General features: G+C 48.0%; 2 protein-coding genes and 3 non-coding genes across 6 annotated transcripts in view; 1 reads left to right on the forward strand and 4 right to left on the reverse strand.

The window, feature by feature from the left end:
• Positions 1–1,538: 1,538 nt before the first annotated feature.
• On the reverse strand, positions 1,539–6,854 carry Rpl3 (ribosomal protein L3). Its single transcript, XM_027404037.2, has 10 exons — positions 6,719–6,854; positions 5,790–5,982; positions 4,937–5,105; positions 4,139–4,274; positions 3,425–3,611; positions 2,963–3,123; positions 2,397–2,498; positions 2,030–2,125; positions 1,735–1,854; positions 1,539–1,637 (listed from the first exon to the last, which is right to left on the reverse strand). The coding sequence occupies exons 1-10, from the start codon at positions 6,719–6,721 to the stop codon at positions 1,593–1,595; spliced, it is 1,212 nt and encodes a 403-aa protein (XP_027259838.1). The 5' UTR covers positions 6,722–6,854; the 3' UTR covers positions 1,539–1,592.
• On the reverse strand, positions 2,204–2,299 carry LOC113834530. Its single transcript, XR_003483096.1, has one exon. It is a non-coding gene; the product is annotated as a small nucleolar RNA U83B (small nucleolar RNA).
• LOC113834531 lies at positions 4,275–4,329 on the reverse strand. The gene has a single exon (XR_003483097.1). It is a non-coding gene; the product is annotated as a small nucleolar RNA U82P (small nucleolar RNA).
• On the reverse strand, positions 6,251–6,314 carry LOC113834529. The gene has a single exon (XR_003483095.1). It is a non-coding gene; the product is annotated as a small nucleolar RNA SNORD43 (small nucleolar RNA).
• A 7,458-nt stretch (positions 6,855–14,312) lies between the features above and the next one.
• The window catches only part of Syngr1 (synaptogyrin 1), a 29,141-nt gene continuing 28,214 nt past the window's right edge, over positions 14,313–15,239 (forward strand). The window contains exon 1 of one of the 2 annotated variants that reach the window (XM_027404039.2): positions 14,313–14,467. In XM_027404039.2, the coding sequence (XP_027259840.1) occupies positions 14,369–14,467 (99 nt within the window). In that variant the 5' untranslated portion in view covers positions 14,313–14,368. The remainder of the gene's footprint in view (positions 14,468–15,239) is intronic. The other variant, XM_027404040.2, reaches the window with a different exon arrangement.

Here is a 15,239-nt window from a genome sequence, read left to right on the forward strand (position 1 = left end):
GTGCCACCCCACAGCTAGTCACTGTGTACCCATAATCACGATACTTATTCTCTCCTGGCCTGAGCTTTGCATCTGTACTGTACTGAACCCACTTTAAGGGGTGTTCCTAAAGATTCTGAAGGTGTGAAGACTTCAGGGCCAGTCAAGTAAAAAGGAGCTACCAGGCCCTTGGGAGCGGGCAAGGGGCTAGACCAAGGACCAGGTCCCCATGTAGAGAGGCAGGCAGGTCTTCAGGAGGGCAGGGAAGGTAAGGGTACAAAGCCTCAGACAAGTAGTTGCATGCTAAGAGCTGGCAGAAAAACAAGGCTGCCTGTAGTACCAGGGAAAGGATACAGCCTAGGGACCCATCCCCACCCCAGCAATACTGTTACTTTGAGGTGAGCCTAGGAGGTGGCAGCCAGCTGGCCATCCCTCTGATCCCTTGGGCCATCCCTAGTTAACTGGTGAAGACACTGGCTTTGTCATGCCTTTTAAGGCAATGGCGGCTCCTGCTACCACCACCCTGTTCTCACTTGCACAGAAATTCCCAGCGTTTTTTTTTTTTCATGACTGGAATGTGACTCCGTTTTGCCACCACAGGATTTCAGTGAGGCCTGTCTTGGGGCTCTGGTGAGAGGAAAGTATGACAGAAGACACAGACATGGGAAAGATGGGGAGAGGTAACAACCCAGCCCCCATTCCTCCAGCCTACAGAAATGCCAGGCCTCCCACCCAGGTACAGATGCAATACTCCACAAAGCTTACTGATCACCTGCCCTGCCCTAGAGAACGGGTACAGGCTACTTTTATGGCTACCCTCCCTTAGGAGCTGGGACCAGAGCCTCTGCACCTTGTTTCCTCTACCTGAGCAGCATACTACAGAGCTTCACCAGTAGGCAGTTCCCAGAAGCCACAAGTGGACTTTCAACCACCTTTAACCTCAGTTGTGTCCACTCCTGGCTCTGCTGCAACCAGGCATGCAGGTGGAACAGTAAGTATGCACTAAATGTATACTGGACCATGTTCCTAATCCTGGCCGCATTAATAGGGAATAATGCTCTACAACAGTGGTGAAGAAGTCAATGTCCTTTATTTAGTACCTTCTACAGGCCTAATAGTTTGCTAATAGCAGAGCCCAATCACATCAACTTGATACCACACCACAGCAGAGCTGTACCTACCCCCCAGGTGATCCAGCCCTTAAGGACAGGATCAGTTATCAAACTGCTGTGAAGTGGCCACTGAACACAATGTTTCAGCTGTCCTAGTTGCAGAAAGCTGAGCTGGGGGCACTGTTCACCTGAAAACCTTTCTGAGCCAAGCTCCAACTAATAGCTACCATGTGGATCACAAACCTAATTAACCAAGTGGAGTGTTATCAGTGCAGCCCTACTTCTTGCCACATTTCTGGAGTCACCCAAGGTCTGCAAACAAAGCTCAGCCCTAGCCACCACACTTAGGTACTGGATGTCATGCATTTAGCAGATCAAGTGTTGCTGAAGCATTGTTGAATTTCTTCAATGGCTGGACACGGCCATAAAAGAAGTGAGGAGCCAATGTCACCAGAAAAATATTTATTGAGACCCCACCAGCTGCACAAGGTGATTCTGGTCTTAAGCACCTTCTTCTTTGGCAATGCGGTCTTTCTTGAGTGGTCCCTGTAGAAAAGAAACACAAGAGATGAATGTTATGTCTTCACTAACCCTGCACACTCAAGAAGGCCAGACAAAAAGGCAGGGCCATGTAGGTCCTTACCATGAATGCTTTCTTCTCCTCCATGGTCTGGAAACGACCATGACCAAACTTGGAGGTGGTGTCAATGAATTTCAGGTCAATCTTCTCTAGAGCCCGTCGTTTGGTCTGTACCAGCAAGGACTGTGAGCCAAAAGAAAAATGGTCAGTGACTGACACCCAGAGCCAGCTCAACACCACTACAATGACATGAATGTGCAGGACTCCTGTGGGGGATTGCAACCCCTACACACAGGCCAGTATTTCTGCAGCTAAGGACCTTGCCCAGAATGAGCTGTAAAACCAGGGTTAGTTTTACCTTGCGGAGAGTGAGCACTCGCTTCTTGGTTCCCACCACACAGCCTTTGAGCATGACAAAGTCATTGGTCACCTCACCATAATGGACAAAGCCACCCTAGGAAGGGAATCAGAAAGTTACTGGTCAGTGCAAATTACTGAGGCGTTAGTTGCATCACATAGCCAACTATGATAAGCTGTTCTCAGAAGGAAGGCAACAGAGGGAATGGTTCCTCAGGTTTACTCGGGCGCTGTGCCCAGCGCTTATTCCAGAGATTCATCACAGAACAGCTTGGCTGGAACCCCACCCTTTTCACCAACCAAACAGCACAGAAGCAGCTAGAAATGGGGGGAGGCAAGTGCCATCCCAGAGAAGTGCCAGCACTCACCAGTGGGTTGATGCTCTTGTCAGACAGGTCATAGTCAGTGGATGCATTGTTCTTAATCAGCTTACCATCCTTGATGAGGTAGCCTTGACCAATCTTGTAAATCTGAAAACAGGAGCAAACTGAGATAAAAGTCCTAAGAAACAGCATTCAAGGGCAGGTGGATGGAGCAGGTTAATACACTAAGGTAGGTGCCAACAACTAGCCTGGCACGCAGTCTGCAAGTTTACAGTTGAGTTTTCCAGGTAGATGGGCCAGATAAAAATTACTGGTATTGCTGGACACAAGCCCATAGTATCAGCACTTAAGATATTCTTGTCACAAGAAAGGGACCTAACTATATATGCTAGGTATGGTGGCAGCTCTGACTTTAATTGAAATTCTGAGGCAGACAGCATTGTCATAAACTCCAAGGTAGCCTATGTATGTCATGCAGCAATCATCTAATATGCAAACACAAAGTTACTGGTCAGTGCAAATTACTGATGCTTATCCACTGACTGTCCTAGAGGACAGGACTTTGACCTCCCCCACCTATAGGCTCTTAAATCAGCCTTGTCAAGCCTCACCTTTTTGTTAATCTCCGTTCGGTGATGGTAGCCTTTCTGCCCAGCTCGAGCCACAGAGAAAGCCACACGGGCAGGGTGCCAGGCTCCAATACAGGCAACTTTGCGCAGCCCTCGATGGGTCTTGCGGGGCAGTTTCTTTGTATGCCAACGACTAGTCACCCCTGGAGAGAATATGTCACTGTTATAAAAGGCCTGCCCCTTCTGTGTGAGGTTACTTGTGTCATATACTATTGAATTACCACACAATCCTCTGTCCAAGTATTGGTATTTGAACATCTATGTCTGCATGTGAAGGCCAGAGGTTGCCATGTCTTTGACTTGAAGTAAACCAAAGTACCCCATCCCCTAGAACCTCAGGTCATGTTGACAAGGGTTGCTGTTCTCAGAAGGAAGGCAACAGCACATTCCAGGGACTCACAAGTTACCACAACACCAACAGAACCATTTAACTATAAAACTTACCTTTGTAGCCTTTGCCTTTTGTCACCCCGATGACATCAATCATCTCATCCTGTCCAAACACCTGGTTCACAGGAACCTGCTGCTCCAACCTCTCTCGGGCCCAGTCTAGCTTCTCAGCCACGGTGCCCCCGTTCACCTGGATCTCCATCAAATGTGCCTTCTTCTGGCGCAAAGGAAGCAGCCGCATCTAGAAGTGGTGGAAGGTCAGATGAGGCTGCTAATCTTATAATCACTTTGGTTGGCTGCTGTCAAAATGAGTTAAGTAGCCCATACCAAAAGACAGGAATGGTTCTCATGGACCATCTAACCAGCCCTGCATTTTAAATACAGACCAAACTCATACTACCATTTCAATGTGAGTTCCAGGTAAACCAGGGAGCCCAGTAAGACTATTTAACTAAAACTCCAAGAGAAACAAGATCACAGTGAATGCCTGAAATAACCATTACAGCAATGCCAGCACCTTACCACTAGGTCGAAGCATACCGACTGCTTTGTATCAACAGTGAGGTGATCAAATGAAGCCTGGGCAAAGTGCCACAGCACCCTCTTCTGGTCAGAGATTAGCACAACACTATGTCAAGACTAAGCAAGCTGGCCTGTTTTATGACCTAACATGCCCTGATGCCCCCAAATCTAAAGACCCTTGAGGGATGACATAAGAACTGAAGAGGCAATGAAAAGCCTCATTCCTAGGTCAGGGTGTGTCCTCACCTGAGTGTGAGCAATTATGCGGATGACTTGGCAGTACTTCTTCATGCTGTTGAAGTCCTTCTCCAGCTGTTTCTTGCCCATGTCATCCTGCCATTTCTTACAGTATTTGGTGAAGGCCTTCTTCTTAGATTTGTGCCTTCAGGAGCAGAGCAGAGTTGGGGGAGGGGCCCGGTGCAGGCCTTCATCACCCTTGCACAGGGTGAGAGGAAGGAACACTGGCACCATGTGGGCATGGGGCTCATTGCCGGCTTCTAAGGAGCCTTTTCCACCAGCAAGCGGAGCCTGGATGGAGCTCATCGGGCAGAGCCGAGCGGAGCTGAGTAGAGGTCCACAGGTTAATATAAGCCACATAGAAAACACACAATTCTTGCTCCAGGGCACAGAATCTCCTTTCTCTAACTTGGGGACCTTCTCACAGTAAAGGTTAAAAGGACCTACCTACTACAGTCAAGCCTCCAAACCACACAAGGAAAAGGCAAACGTCTATTTCCTAGCTGTATTTGCCATCTTTCAGTTCAGATTTCAGAAAAAAATCCACCAAGGAACCCAGCACAAGCTAGGCTTGTAGTGGCCCACGCCTTTAATCCCAGCACTCTGGAGACAGAGGTAGGCAGATCTGAGTGAGACAAGCCTGGTCTACAAGAGCTAGTCCCAGGACAGCCACGAAAGCCACCCTTTCTCAACACCCCCAAAGAAACCCTGCATTAAAGGGGGGTTATAAAAAGCCCATAAACATTGTATCGTGTTCACTAAATTCTAGCTCAGGCCAGGATTTTCCTGGGTTCTCACTCTCCTTACCAGTTCTTGTAGAAACGCCTCTTACACTCGTCACTGATGTGCTCAGCAAATACTGTCTTGAAGGTGCGGAGACCTCGTGGGGTTTCAACATATCCCACAATGCCCACAACTACCATGGGTGGTGTTTCCACAATGGTTACAGCCTCCACAACTTCTTTCTTGTTCACCTCTGTGAAGGCAAACAGGCATCAGTGGGTAGATGACTACCAATATTGAAATGCCGACAACAAAAGGCCATCTGCCTCTTCAGATTTGGCCCCCTCTACTCTTCCCATCTCCAGGGCCACAACAGGTGGCTTTAGCTGATGAGCCCTAAGGTTCTACGTGTGCCACAATACCTAGCCCACACAAGGCATGCTTGCTGTTCGTGAAGAAACAGACACGAAGCCAAGTAATAACTATCACCTAAAATCCCAGCATTCAGCAAGTATTGACAAAATGCCACACTTCACCTCATACTGTAAGAAAAGCTATCACTCCCATGGTTTCTAATCTCTCCATGAGTCACTCCCAGACATGAAACTGCTAACTTGGGGAACAATCCTTAAAGCTCAGGAGGGAGGCACTGGCTGCCCTGAGGACTAGGTTTTTATCCTCACCGCATGTGGATTCCAAAGACCAACTACATCCCCGTATGATTTTGCGCAGGCAGGCCTACCTTATCTGTCTACTGAAATACACGACTGAGAACTGTTCTTAGTCTCTTAGTAGGCACTGTTACCTCAGGTCAGGTTGTTTCAAATTTAATTAACCAAAATGGAATTGTCCCACAATGACTTTCCAAATTTACTCCAGGTACCGATCATTCCTGAAGTTATACCCAGTCCCCAGTTCGACAAGGTAAGTTACATACTGGATCCTGGCCTGTCAACTTCCCGGACGATGTGGGTCATGCCAGCCTTGTAGCCTAGAAAGGCTGTGAGATGAACAGGCTTGGAAGGATCGTCCTTGGGGAAGCTCTTCACCTTCCCACGATGCCGGCTGCTGCGCTTCCGAGGCAAGAAGCCCAATGACCCATGCCTCGGGGCAGAGAATTTCCGGTGAGACTAGGAAAGAAAATCACCAACATTACTAAGTATATCTCAACCTCAGCAACCCTTCCTATTACTTAACCAGCCCACGAGAGCATGTCACTTTACATTGTCTCGTGAAATGGCAATCCTGTATAGGGTCTTTGCAAACATTTGCCATGTCTTTCACCATCGACAGTAAACAGCTAAGCTCTGCTAAACACCCTTATGATTCACTGCTAAAATGGGCCACAGAGCTTCGAGAGCCAGCCTTTTACAGCTAAGCCTCTAGAATTCCCAATGCCAAATCAGAACATGACAATCAGCACAGAGTTTCTGTCCGCCCGTCAGAAGGTTCATCATTTGTGGCTTCTGGGAACTCGGGAGGCGCACTTTCCTTTCGCGGAACCACATTCCAAAATGGAAGCTCGTGAGGCTTCCCACAATGACTCCCGTTTCAGCCAGTGCAATCAATGCCTACGGCCGCCTTCCATCATGCTTGCCACATGGTCAATCAAGGTAAAATTCGTGTCCAAACCCCAAAAATAACCAGTTTTATAACACGAGCGGCCGTCAGGCTTGTGCCGAACCCTAGGCCTCTCGTACAGGCCCAGGCCTGTGCCCCGCACACGCTTTCTATAGAGATCTAAGCGCCGTGGCGGCCCGAGCGAAGTTCTCTGTGCTGCTAGAGCAGCTTCCCAGTGTCGATGGGCCGCAGACGTATCCAGGCTAACCCAAAAAGCAAGACCCCAGCCCGGACTGCTACACGTACCATCTTGCCGTCACACGCCGCCGATAGAGGCCGGCCAGGCGGCCGAGCAGCCTATATAAAGCCACCTAGTGACTCCGCCCACTGAGCGTCTGAGCGTGCTGCCGCAGAGGACGTCGGGTCGAAGGACGCGCAGCGAACGTCCCTGTCCCGCCCACTCCAGATTGGCAAATAACGTCCTACGGCAAGTGGTTGGGTTCAAACGTGGCACAAAGCCTCAGAGATGCTGCAGTTTCGAATGTAATGCGTCTACGGCATTCTGCAGCAGCCAAACTTGATGATAATGAAGAAAAATGGCCGCATTGTTTCTGTCCGTAAGCTACGCTGTCACCTCTAGAATTGTGTCACGGCGTGCTAACCCTCTCAGTACTATCCAGTATCGAAACGAACGTCCTTGAAGCAGGCTTAGTTAGATGGAACTGATGTGCTGCTCTAGCGAGCTTTTACGTTGTAAAGACTGTATGAAACTCGTTTGCTCTCTGCCTAGCCAGTGATTTTAATGCAACAACGACTTGCCTTTAATTCGCTATGATTTCGGGCACACCTACGTCAAGTCCGCTCTCTGCCATTCCAGTACCTAGATGTCATGTCCCGTTCACATTGCCTTCTTTTTTTTTTTTTTTCTTTTCTTTTTTTAAGGTGCATTAGTGTTTTGCCTGCATGTCTGACTGTCGGATCCCTGGAACTGGAGTTAGAGACAGTTGTGCGCCGCATGTGGGTACTGGACTTGAACCTCGGGTCCTCTGGAAGAGCAGCCAGTGTCCTTAAAAGCTGAGCCGTCTCTCCAGCCCCCATATTTTGTTCTTAATTTTTAGATTTACTCATGTTATGTGTATGTATCAGTATTTTGCCAGGATGTATGTATGTGCACTATGTGTGTGCCCGGCATCTGCTGAGATCACAAAAGGGTGTCAGATCCCCTGAAACTGAGTTACAGACAATTGTGAGTGTTGTAAACCAAACCCCGTCCCCCCTGGGATAGCAACAAGTTTTCTTAATTACTGAACCATCTCTCCAGATAAAAAATATATATTATATATATATATATATATAATATATGTATTTTTTAGGAACACAAACATAGTTTTATTAAAGGAAAGTAAAAGAATTTCTAAAAGTGGGAGGGACACCAAGTACAGAATATCCTTAAATTTTTAGCACATGCCTTTAATCCCAGCACTCAGGAGGCAGAGGCAGGCAGATCTCTGTGAATTCGAGGTCATAGGTAGCTGCAAGCCAGCCAAGGCTATATGGTGAGATTCTGTCTCAAAAAAAAATAATAAAATAAATTAGCACTTAGCCTGGTATCCAGAGCGAGTGCCAGGATAGGCTCCAAAGCTACAGAGAAACCCCGTCTCGAAAAATCAAAAACAAAACAAACAAACAAACAAAAAATTAAGACTTCCAGCACTTGGGAGGCAGAGGCAAGTGGATCTCTGTGAGTTTGAGGCCAGTCTAGTCTACAGATCAAGTTTCAGGACTGTTATTGTTTTGTTTAAAAAGAAGAAAAGAGAAATGCTGAGACATGAGACATATTGACTATAAGTTTATTTTAAGGCCGGCAGAGTAGGGAGACTAAGAGAAGAGGAACAGGGTAATAATGGCTGACCGCCATGGCTGGTCGCCATAGCGCATAGGTGAGAGAGAGAGAGCAGAAAGGAAGCTGAGAGGAAACCAAGAGCATAAATGGACAGGGACCTGTCTTTTAAAGGGGTCCTCTGCACCTGCGTGCAGACTTAGTTCCCATGGAACCTTGGGCTGACCAGGGTACTGCCTGTTCCACCAGGTAACAGGGGCAGGCCAGCATAATGCCTGAACCTTTCAAGGACAACCTTGAAAACAATACAGAGAAACCCTGTCTCAACGGGTGTTGGGTGTTGGCGCATGTCTTTAATCCCAGCACTCTGGAGGCAGGCGGATCTCTGTGAGTTCGAGACCAGCCTGGTCTACAAGAGCTAGTTCCAGGACAGCCTCCAAAGCCCACAGAGAAACCCTGTCTTGAAAAACAAAACAAAACAAAAACAAAAAAACCCTGTCTCAACCCCCCCCCCCAAAAAAAATTAGGACTTTGGGGCTAGAAATTGTACCTCAGTTGGTAGAGTCTTTGCCTAGGATGCATAAAGCCAGTACAGTGTAAAGACAGGCATGGTGGTTCACTGCTGTAATCTAGCACTTGGCAGAGGAAAGCAGGGGAATCGGGTCTTCTAGATAATTCTTGGCTACATATTGAGTCTGAAGCTAGCCTGAAATATAAGAGACACTGTTTCAAAAACTAAAACAGGGGCTGAGAGATGGCTTGTCAGTTAAGGCTATTCACTTTCACAGCTTGTCCAGATGATCTGAGTTCAGTAACTCCAGTTCCCATGAATCAGACATCTTCCGGCTTTCTCAGACCCCTGTGTAAGCATGCACCCATGGAGACACAAAAATAAATAAAACAGGGCTGGGTGTGGTGACAGTTCAAGGCCAGCCTGATGTACCCAATGATACTCTGTGTCAAAACAAACAAGACAGGGGTTCCCTATGTATTCCTAGCTGTACTGGAACTTGCCAGTAGACCAGGCTGGCCTCGAACTCAGAAATCCACCTGCCTCTGCCTCCTGAATTCTGGGATTAAAGGCCTTAAAGGCATGCAACACCACCACCTGGACAAAAATCTCTCTCTCTTGTTTTTTTGTTTGTTTGGTTTGGTTTTTCAAGACAGGGTTTCTCTGTGTAGTTTTGGAGCCTGTACTAGAACTTTCTCTGTAGACCAGGCTGGCCTTGAACTCACAGAAATTCACCTGCCTCTGCCTCCGGAGTGCTGGAATTAAAGGCATGGAACACAACTGCCAAGCTCAAATTAAGTTTTTTTTTTTTTTTTTTTATGTACTAGGGATTGAATTTAGGACCTTATGCATGCTAGTGAAACACTTTACCACTGAGCTACATCCACCAGGATGATTACAAATTCCACCACAACATACTGTAGATTTGTGTGTGTGTGTGGGGGGGGTGCATGCGCACATATGTGTACATGTATGTGGAAGCCAATACTGTGGATTTTATTAATTTATTTAAGACAGGGGCTCACTTGTAGACCAGGCTGACCAGGAACTCACAGTCAAGTGAGTCCTGAGCACCCCTCCTCCCCCAGTGCTGGGATTCATCACTATGCCTGACTTTTATTTTTCTTATGTATCAATCAGATGTTGAACCACATGCTCTATAAATACAGACTCTATCAGGTTGGTACACTTCACATCCTCCCTAAGTTTATAAACCGAGCCACAGAGAGGCAGTATTAAGAGCCCTGTCAAGCCCAAGCAATTTGGCAAAGCCTAGGCTGTCAGCCAAGCAAATGCTCTTGGCTTTCTTTTTTATTTTATTTATTTATTTATTTTGGTTTTTCAAGACAGGGTTTCTCTGTGGCTTTGGAGGCTGTCCTGGAATTAGCTCTTGTAGACCAGGATGGTCTTGAACTCACAGAGATCCGACTGCCTCTGCCTCCTGAGTGCTGGGATTAAAGGTGTGCGCCACCAACACCCGGATTATTTTTAAATCGTTTTCATTCATTAATTTATTTAATATTTATTCTGTGTGTGTGTCTGTGTGTGGGTATGTACACTGGAATGCAGGTGCCCAAGGAAGATATAGGCAACAGATCCCTCTGGAGCTGGAGTTACAGGTTATGAGCCAACCAGTGTGACTGCTGGGATCTGAACTTTGACCCATTGCAAGAGCAGCATTTGCTCTGGGCCCCTTCTCTTCAGTCTATCTCCCCCGACCCCCCAGATAGTCTCAAGTAACCCAGGCTGACAATGGAACATAAGTGCTGAAGCCAGCTTTGAACGGATTCTCCAGTCCCCAAATTCTAGGATTATAGCCAACCTGGTTCAGAAATAAGGAGTGTTACACAACACATTTAGAAACTATAATCTTCTGTCACAGTGCTTAATAACAAAGACAATGTTAATCTAATGGTGAATGGAGTTGCTATTCAGAAGTCCTCATAGAAGTCCTTTTGGTATAAGGTTACTAAGAGCCTCAGTGCAGGCTGGAGGCTGAGGCTCTAGGACACTTGTTAGCATACAAAAAGAACATCAGGTCAGAGATTCCAAGAGCTTTAGGGGCTGTGTGCCGGGAAGCAGAACTAGGACATATACATAGAATCACATAATCCATTTCAGCAGGACCAACTACATATGATAAATACAGCCATCCCCAGCTGACTGGCAGGGCCCATCACATTGATTGCCTGTGAGACTGCAGCAGGTGGGTGTGAAGGCATTTCCCAGAGGGCTCTTTATGTTCTGCTGTATTCTTCACAAAGTGGTCCATGCCTTTTTTTTTTTGTTTTTTTTTTTTTTTTGTTTTTCGAGACAGGGTTTTTCTGTGTAGCTTTCCTGGCACTCGCTCTGGAGACCAGGCTGGCCTTGAACTCACAGAGATCCCTCTGCCTTTGCCTCCCGAGTGCTGGGATTAAAGGTGTGTGCCACCAACGCCCAGCGGTCTACGCCTTTTTAATCCCAATACTGGAAAGGCAGAGGCAGGCGGATCTCTGTGAGTTTCAGTCCAGCCTAGTCCAGAGCTAGTTCCAGGATAACCAGTGTTACATAGTGAGATCCCATTTCCAAAGAAGACACAAAACAAAATGAAAGTACTTGCATTAATTACTTGTGCAACTTTTAAAAATAAAAAAAATACGAGGGTTGGCAAATAAAAATAAATATAAGGTACTTTCCAACCCTGATGAGCTGAGTTCAATCTTTGGAACTCACTTAGTGGAAGGAAGGAAAGAACTCTCACAAGTTGCCAGCTGATCTCTACACATGAGACAAATGTAATCATAACAAATTAAAAATAGGGTCTTGAGAGATAGCTTAGTAATTAAGAGCACTCTAGAGTACCAGGTGGATTCCCAACACCCTCAAATGGTTGCTTACAATGGCCTGTAATTTGAGTCCCAGTGAATCTGATGCCCTCATCTGGTCTCTGTAGGCACTGCAATATGAGGTGGGTACACAGACATACACAGTGTATAAGCAAAACACTACATAGTATGGGGCAAAAACACCCATAGGCATAAAAATAATAAATAAAATGTTCAAAAAGTTTTAATTAGAAATAAATGGAACAGCTGTTCCTGGGTTTTAGGCTCAGGCCAGTCCATTGCTGTTGACAGAGCTTACTCCTGTGCCTGTCTACCTCCCTGGAGGTTTGCACCAGGAGCTGTTCCCACCATCTTGTCCTTTCATCCCTGTAGCTGGCTATCTTCACTCTCTAGGACTCTCTACAGCAATATCTTCTTCCGTGATGCTGGTTTGGTTCTTTATCAGATTAAGGCAGAATTTGTTTGCATTTCTGTTGGCCCACTTCTGAAACCTCTTCAACTATGCAGTAGCCTTTAAAATGTGCATTCATTGCGTAAACCACATATATGCAGCTAGATTGATTGACTGGTTTACTGTGTGATGTGTGACAAGAGAATAAGAGAACCTGCATTTCACCTTGCTAGGTTACCAAGGTAGGCAGGGTTATCTGGCAAACTTGCTGTTGAAACTGCTTCACTGTGTGAATTTGTTATTGGATAAATTCTGACTTCATGGAAAGACACGAACGTGGTGTCCATCTATGTTGTGGCATAGAACTTGGGACAAAGTTGATACAGATAAGAGCGAGAATGTTTCAACAATCTTCATGTATCCTCTTACACACACAGCTCCTTTCTGCTGAGAAAATGCTTCGCTAGATGTGGTGGTAGCTCATGCCTGAGATCTCAGCACATGATATGGCCCCAAGTTTGAACTGAGCATGGGCTACATAGTGAGTTTGAGGTCACAGCCTGACTACAGTGTGAGACTTTGTCATGAAACAAAAGAGCTGGAGAGATGACTCTGAAGTGAAGAGCACTTGTTGCTCTTGCAGTGGACCAAGTTTGGTTCCCAGCACCTACAAACGACTCACAAAGGTCTGTAACCAGTTCTCCGGGATCCCACGCCCTCTTCTGGCCTCTCTAGGCACTGCACTAATATGATGCACATACAAACATGAGGGCAAAGCCAGGCGGGTCTCTGTGAGTTCAAGGCCAGCTTGGTCTACAGAGTGATTTTCAGGACAGCCAGGACAGTTACACGGAGAAACCCTGTCTTGAACGTCCCCCCTCTTCTGCACCCCCCCCAAAAGAAAAGAAAAGAAAAGAAAAATTCTGCCTATCCACAAAGTTGCAAAGATTTTCTCTTGTTTTCTTTTTCTTTTTTTTTTGGGGGGGGAGGGTGTTTCAAGACAGGGTTTCTCTGTGTAGCTGTGGCTGTCCTGGAACTCACTTTGTATAGCAGGCTGACCTCAAACTCAGAGATTCACCTGCCTCTGCCTCCCGATTTCTGGGATTAAAGGCATGTGCCACCATACCTGGCTTCTCTTGTTTTCTTCTAGAAGTTTTATAGGATCATAGTATAATCGTTGCCTCAAAGATTTCTCATTAGGCTGGAGAGATGGCTCAGAGGTTAAGAGCAGTGACTGTTCTTCCAGAGGTCCTGAGTTCAATTCCCAGTAACCACATGGTGTCTCACAACCATCTGTAATGAGATCTTGTGACCTCTTCTGGCATGCAGGCATACATGAAGGCAGAATACTGTATACATAATAAATAAATAAATTCTTTAAAAAAAAAAAAGATTTCTCTATACCATTACAGAGGGGTATAGTAACACAGACCTGAAACACCATAGTTGGGAAGAAGCAGGAGGATTGGAAGTTCAAAATCAACTCCCTCCATATGGCATGATGAGTTCCAGAAGCCAGCCTAGACTACAAGAGATTGTTTCAAAAATAAACAAACAAACCCTGGAGCCCTTAGGTCAAACTGTGTTGGGATTTGGGGGGTGGGGTGGGAGAGGGAGGATGACATGAGGACTAGGCTGTATTTATTGACCACCAACTGTTTGTGAGGCCTTGGATATAGCAAACAATACCTAACTTGACCAGCTGGAGTCCACAGACAAGCAGAGAGACAGTAATAAGAAATAAAATACATAATTAACTACTGGATTAAGGAAAGAGGCACAAGGACCTGTGGTGGAGAGGGAATGGAATCTCACAAGGTCTGTGGTGTTCCGTCCCCCCCAGCCTTTGCCTTTCTTACAGGTCCCTCCAGATGGGGGTGCGCATGCATGACGTCATCGGTGGAGCGAGGAGGCAAGGTGATTCTGGGGGCCAGAGGCTCTGCAGGTCCCTTAGAGGGGATCATTCCTGAAACCAGCGATTCAGCAGCTCGTTCAATGAGCCACGTACGGTCAAACTAGAGCCCCTTCACTCTATTTGGGACAGACAGCGACAGGAGAGAAGCAAATAAATAAACAAACAAATAACGAAGAGGGTTTCCAGAAGAGCTACAGCTCGGAGGGCTCCCGAAGGCGGGGACGCATCTGCACTCTCTGTCCACACCCCTACTCCGTGCCACTTTGCAGAGGTCATCCCGCTGGCGAGGTGCGCGCCCGGCACCGAGACCCCCACCATAGCACGCGCTCCGAGCTTCGCCTGCCGTGCACGAACGCCCCCTGGCGGAAGCCCCCATCCACACCAGCCGCGCGCAGGAGAGGGGGCGGAGGCGCCGCGCACGCGCACGGGTCGGCGGTGCGCGCCGAGCGGGGGGCGCCGCGCGGTGCAGCCACGATGGAAGGGGGTGCGTACGGAGCGGGCAAAGCCGGGGGCGCCTTCGACCCTTACACCCTGGTGCGGCAGCCACACACTATCCTGCGCGTCGTGTCTTGGGTAAGGACGTAGCAAGGCTGGCTGGGGCTCGGGGTGCCGGAGACCGGCGCGACCTCACCTGGCCGGGACCGGCGGCCCAGCCAGTGCAGGGGATCCCGGCCGCACGCTGCTTTCCCGGCCCCTGCTGCTGAGTTCCTCAGTCCTATCGCCGTGACCTCCAGGCAGTCGCTGCTTTGCAGCTAGCGGCTTGGCTCGCGCGCGTCCGTGGGGACGGAGCCGGGGTTCAAGGCCGCTTTTGGGGGGCGCGGATCAGGGCGTGGATCTTCTCGCTAGGGCGCACCGCCGCACCTGCCGCGCGCGTTCGGGGCGAGGACCTGGAACCAGGTTTTGTTGCTCACCCGGCTCGCTGGAAGCGCTGAGTCTGGAGCAGGATACCAGGGTTTCGCCGAGACCCGCATCTGCTTCGTCGCGTGACCTTGGGCAGGGAACCACCCAAGAAAAATCAGGGAAACGAGGAGGGATTCAGTTCTGAGCTGGGTGGGGAGCGTCACCTCTTCTGTCATGCCTTAGTTTCTCGATTTACAGGGTTGGGAGAGGCCCCCTTGAGCTCTGACATTTTATGAATCGACAATACTCCCACTCCCAACCCCAGCATACTCCTGAGTGGCGCCTAGGTATTGCCTGGAGAAAGGTCCCTTCCACGCAGTGGAGAGCAGGGAGGAGGTCGGTCTGGTCGAAATCTTCTGCCCACCTAGTCGGTGCAGGACCCCCAGAGCTAAGTGGGACTCAGCTCAAACCTGGGGGGTGGGGCAAAAACAGCTTGAAGTGAGGC

Source organism: Cricetulus griseus, chromosome 2 (genome assembly GCF_003668045.3).
Source record: "Cricetulus griseus strain 17A/GY chromosome 2, alternate assembly CriGri-PICRH-1.0, whole genome shotgun sequence".
Classification (NCBI taxonomy): domain Eukaryota; kingdom Metazoa; phylum Chordata; class Mammalia; order Rodentia; family Cricetidae; genus Cricetulus; species Cricetulus griseus.